This window comes from Meleagris gallopavo, chromosome 20 (assembly GCF_000146605.3).
Source record: "Meleagris gallopavo isolate NT-WF06-2002-E0010 breed Aviagen turkey brand Nicholas breeding stock chromosome 20, Turkey_5.1, whole genome shotgun sequence".
NCBI lineage: Eukaryota > Metazoa > Chordata > Aves > Galliformes > Phasianidae > Meleagris > Meleagris gallopavo.
In genome coordinates, this window is record NC_015030.2 from 10506726 (window position 1) to 10512362 (window position 5637).

General features: G+C 46.7%; 2 protein-coding genes across 4 annotated transcripts in view; one reads left to right on the plus strand and one right to left on the minus strand.

Moving 5' to 3' along the window:
* Window positions 1-1156: 1156 nt before the first annotated feature.
* On the plus strand, window positions 1157-4742 carry MRPS7 (mitochondrial ribosomal protein S7). The gene is made up of 4 exons (XM_003211616.4): window positions 1157-1488; window positions 1795-1858; window positions 2371-2538; window positions 3993-4742. Exons 1-4 carry the CDS (start codon window positions 1172-1174, stop codon window positions 4212-4214), a joined length of 771 nt encoding a protein of 256 aa, XP_003211664.1. The 5' UTR covers window positions 1157-1171; the 3' UTR covers window positions 4215-4742.
* A 197-nt stretch (window positions 4743-4939) lies between these two features.
* MIF4GD (MIF4G domain containing) overlaps window positions 4940-5637 on the minus strand; it is a 7826-nt gene continuing 7128 nt past the window's right edge. For all 3 annotated transcript variants that reach the window (XM_019621817.2, XM_010721659.3, XM_031556369.1), the window contains one exon: window positions 4940-5629. The gene's annotated coding sequence lies outside the window, so the exon portion shown is untranslated. The remainder of the gene's footprint in view (window positions 5630-5637) is intronic.

A 5637-nucleotide genomic window follows, 5' to 3' on the forward strand; every position in this document is an offset into this window, starting at 1 on the left:
TGCGGTAACATCGGTAGCAGCAGTGTGAGGCTGGGGCTGCCTGCAGGAGGGCTGTGGGGTGGGAGCTGATGGCCGGCTGAACACGGGCCAGCAGGGTGCCCAGGTGGGCAATGGCTTCGTGGTTTGTATCAGAATAGCTCAGCCAGCAGTAGCAGGGAGGTGATCATCCCAACGTGCTCTGCACTGAGGCCGCACCTCGAGTACTGCGCTCAGTTTTGGGCCCCTCGCTGCAAGAAAGAGATTGAGGCCCTGGAGCGCATCCAGAGAAGGGCAACAGACCTGAGAAGGGTCTGGAACAGGAAGCTGAGGGAGCTGGGACGGTTTAGTGTGAAGAAGAGGAGGCTCGGGGCTGACCTTATCGCTCTGTGCAAGTGCCTGCAGGGAGGTTGTGGTGAGGTGGGGTTCGGCCTCTTCTCCCACGTGACAGCGATAGGACGGGAGGGAACGGCCTCACGTTGTGCCAGGTTCAGGTTGGACGTTAGGAAATACTTCTGTGAGGGAGTGCTCAGGTGCTGGAATGGGCTGCCAGGGAGTGGGGGAGTCACCGTCCCTGGAGGGTCCAAGAACGCTCAAGAAACGTTGAGATGTTGTACTGAGGGATGTGGTTACTAATTTTGGATGACAGTGAGGATGGGTTGAGGTTGGACTTCCTGATCCTAGTGGTCTTTTTCCAGCCTTAATGATCCTGTGATTACTGTGCAGCTGTGTCAGGGCATAGGTACCTCTGCACTGCTTTCGCTCTTCTCCAAAGCATCCCTGAAATGCAGATTCCTGCTGCTAAATGTATACCTATGATTCTATTCTAATATTCTTCTTCATCCCCTTCCCCCCACAGCCCACTAGCACTAATGTATTTATGCAATCTGTCTGGACCCCAAAACGTTGCAGATGCCAGCTGTGAGCCCTCAGCACTTTTCTCTGCAGTGGGAGTGAGGTACAGCCATTGCTGTAGAGCAGTGCTGACCTGATAGGTGCATTGCGCTTTGCTTTTGTTGCACTGATTTGTTCCAGTGTTCAGCTCAGTGATTGTCAGCATGCAGCTTCCTGAGCTGCAGTGCTAGGCTCCTATTCAGTTTGCTGTGTTTGTGGTACAGGGATTGTTTTGCAGCAGCAGTGTGGCCCTTGTACATTAATTAGTCTCTACATCTCTGCTGTTGTGAGTGAATAAGTGATGAAGGTGGAGGCACCTCACATCTACTTGGGATTTCCGAGCTGTGTTCTCATGGCTGTCCTGCTCCCATCTGAGTCATACCAGGTGTTGATTTACAACCTTCCTTCTTATCTTGTTCTTTGCAGGTTGGCACAGGTGAGATGGAGTCGCTACAACCCCAGCTTCCTAGAGCCAGAAGTGAACAAAGAACTGTATCAGAAACCTTTTAATGAGCTGTCTGAAGAGGAAAAGGAAAAGCAAGAGCTTAAGGCTGTTCGTCCCATAAAAGCAGCTCCTCCCAGTATCTCCAGCTCCGTTTTCAGCGACCCTATGATCAGGTCAGAGGAAGCACCATCTCTGTTACAGCTAGGTCCTATGGAGCCAGATACTTAGGAGCTGGACTATCCTTCTTGGCCTTTTCTTGCTGTGCTGCATGTTGCTTTCTGTAACAGCACAATCTGTTTATTTGGGTTAATCTTTTCCCACAAAGCCAGTCTATTGACTGATAGTGATTAGAGATAATTTAAGCAGATTTAGCAGCGCCCAGACTTAAGCGTGTGAAAAACGCAAGGGTTGGGACCCTTATTTCTGCAAGTGATAAACTGAGAGTTTAAATCAGATTGCACTGGGCTTTGTGTTCACAGTAAATTCACCAATATGATGATGAAAGATGGAAATAAAGTGCTGGCCAGAAGCCTTATGGCTCAGGTGAGTGCTCATGCTTCTTCCTTCTAACTCTCTTAATGCCTTATCTTTATGCTTTCCAATGAAGGCCCACAAATGTGTCACCTGTATGACATTTTTAACCCCTGCTCTGACCTGCAATAATTGGTATTAGCTGGTGTTGTTCCAGCTCTTAAAATGGGGACATGTGTTGCCCAAACTGCTAATTACATAGGCTGTGGAATTCTGAGGCTTTGGAGGGGAAGATGCTTCATGCACACAGATCCATATCGCTGTCTCTGCTTTTTCACGCCCCTCCCTTGGCACCTGTCCTAAGTCATGCTATTTGACCTCCTCACCTCAAATGCAGTGTCTAATGAAGATACTGAGAATCTGGAAGAAAGTGAAGTAAAATTATTCGAGTAAGAGAATCCCTGATGGGCCTGTTACCCGTAGGACTGTAGGTTCAACTGTATATGGAATTCTTGAAAAAGTGGTATAATTTCATTGGATAATCCATCTGCTCTGTCCATCTCCTTTCTTGACTTTATCTCAAGACTTTAGAGAACATTAAGAGGAAGCAACTGGAAAAGTACCACAGAGCTCCAGATGATGAGAAGGAGACAGTTGAATGCAACCCTTATGTCATTTTCCACCAGGCTTTGAAAAACTGCCAGCCTATCATTGGACTCAGCAACATCACGAGAGGTGGCAAAACCTACCAGGTGAAATGAGGGGGTCTTGAGCACATCTGGTCAGGGGAGAATTAGCTAGGGAAGCAAACTTGCTGCTTGCTACCCCATCAGCTCAGCCATTCCTTTTCCCCAGGAAGAAAAACAGTTTGCAATCTGGATTAAAACAACACCTAGAAACCCTATCCAGGATTACACCCCTAGCCTGTGAGCATTGGTAATTTCCGACGAAGACAGGCTGAGGGAGCTGGCCTTGTTCAGCCAGGAGAAAAGAAGGCTGCGGGGTGACGTTACTGCAGCCTTTCAGTACCTAAAGGGAGCCTACAAACTGGAAGGGAGTCAACTCCTTGAAAGGGTAGATAACAGCAGGACAAGGGTAAATGGTTTGATGTTGAGGGAGGGAAGATTTAGGTTGGATGTCGGGGGAAGTTCTTTACAGAGAGAGAGGTGAGGTGCTGGAACAGCTGCCCAGAGAGGCTGTGGATGCCCCGTCCATCCCTGGAGGTGTTCAAGGCCAGACTGGATGGGGCCCTGGGCAGCCTGGTCTGGTATTAAATGGGGAGGTTGCTGGCCCTGCATGTGGCAGGAGGGTTGGAGTTCCATGATCCTCGAGGTCCCTTCCAACCCTGGCCATTCTGTGATTCCCTTAGAGGCACCAGTCTGTTTCTCTGACTACATAAGAAGTAGGATATTGTTGTGATTTAACCCAGCAGATAGCTAAGTACCACACAATGATTCACTTACTACCCCCCCTTCCCACCCCAGTGAGACTGGGGAGAGAATTAGGACAAAATGCAGTGGAATTTGTGGGTTGAGATGCAGACTATTTACTAAGAAAAAAAAAAAAAGTGAAAGAAAATAACAGTATTTATACATACATACATACATACATACATATATACATATATAAATATGTATGTATGTATATACATACACAGACAAAAACAAGCGATACACAAAAGCAATTGCTCACCACCCAACGACCAATGCCCAGCCAGTCCCCAAGCAGCAGTCTCTGCCCAGCTAACACCTCCCTTATATTTGCTTTTTGCCATATGGTATGGAATACCTCTTTGTTCAGTTTGGATCAGCTGCTCTGGGCCTGTCTCTTCCCAGTCTCCTTGCTGGCAAAGCAATACAAGAAGTTGAGGAGCAGGAATGTCCTTGGAACTGCCCAGCAATAAGTATAAACAATGGTGGGTTATTAGTTTTGTTTTTCTTCTAATGCCAAATATACCGAAGACTTTGAGAAAAACCCAGTGGAACTAAGACAGATATGCAGCAAACATTGCCTAAGGAGTGGAAGGCAGCAAAAGAATCAGCAGTACTGGTGCTAGGGGTCCCACCCTCTTTGTTACATCATGACACTTGAGTAGAAGCCCCAAAGCTCTGACTTGGGTCACTGTAGCAGAAAAGATCAACCAGATAACAGTGCAGGCTACTGTCCCTCTCTGTGTAGTAACTGTTGTGGTTTAAATGTGTCCCAGGTCCCGGTGCCTTTGAAGGACAACCGGAAGCGCTTCTTGGCCATGAAGTGGTTAATCACGGAGTGCAGGGAGAACAAGCACCGCCGGACGCTGATGCCTGAGAAGCTCTCCGAGGAGCTGATCCAGGCCTTCAACAACGAAGGACCCATCATCAAGAAAAAGCATGTGCTGCACAAGATGGCAGAGGCCAACCGGGCTTATGCCCACTTCCGCTGGTGGTAGGGCCTCTGCATGGCATGCACACGCTGCAGAGCTCTGTCACTGCTCTCAGGCCTGGGGAGCGGAGTCCCAGGGCCACCTGCTTGAGAGAAGCTGGGGATTAGAGGGAAAGGTGGAAAATCCCTTCTGGACAGCTTCTGAACTAAGCCAAGGAAAGTTTCTCTAGTCGCCGCACAGTTCATTTGCTTTGTGTTTATCCAGATGGGAAAAGGGGGAATCTGAAACAGTTATGATGCCCCTGCATGGATCTGCTGGTTTTTCATAATCACTTTCCTGTGAAGACAAGCTTTAGATGCAATGCTGACAAAATAATCTATTCCACTTATGTGTTTCCTAGGGACTTTTAAATCTCTGCTCTTGCAGCAACATTTTTCTCTTTCTGGCTGCATAACTAGGAAAGAGCAGATCTGGAGGGTTTTTTTCCATACCATAAGTAGCCTTGACTTTCAGTTCTGCTTATCAGCAACACTGTCTTATGGATGTCAGGGAGATGTTAACAGAAAAAAAATAATAACAATGCTTTATGGGGAAGGTTTCTTGATTCCAAACCTCTTTCTGTTGCTTCAATCTCACACTGTTCTTTCCAGCTTCTCTGGTTGCATGAACTCCCTCTGTCATTCTATTCTGGAGGAAATAATTAACATCACAACCTTCTTGCCTCAGTCAGGACCAACTTTTAAGTATTGCTTACGTCTTAGCAGCTGCTCAGAGAGAAAGCAGGGCACATGTTAGTGGAAAAGTTTTATTACAAAAAACACCCAATAGACTATTTTGTTTTCTTTCTTCCTTTCCCATTCTTAATCTCATAAGAAACATACCATACTTGAACCTTAATAGATTTTGAAAAAACCCAGAACAGTTACTGTATAAAACATATAAAACTTGTTTCTAGCTACATGTGCTCCAGAGCCCTTATCCTGCTGAAAGCTGCCAGCAGATACTGGTAGCTAACAACCCACAGTCATACACCCATGCAGATATTGCCAGTCTGCTGGAAGTAATCAGTGAAAAGCAGCAATTTGGTGAGCTATTTGTGATGTATCTGACCACAGTATTTTCTGTAACCTTTCCTAAACAACCTGGTTTGGGACTGTGAGCTGTGAAATATTTCCCCTTTGCCTCCCTCAGCAGCATTGGCTCTTGGGTCAACCAGCATGCTCTCAGCTTTCCTTAACACTTAAAATGCTGGTTTAAGCTAGAAGCCTTCCTTGCCTTCTGCTGGCAGCAGCCCATCATCAAACAAAATGAGTGGAAGAACTTGCTGGTTTCAGTGTGCTCCCGTGTCTATCCAAAATCAAGCTAGCACCAGTCACAGACTGATAGATGACAGTTATATACCCAGAGGCTCTAGCCAGTATAAATCCTATTTACAGGAAGTACAGGAAAGGAAAGGAAAAAGGAAAGGAAAGGAAAAAGGAGAGGAAAG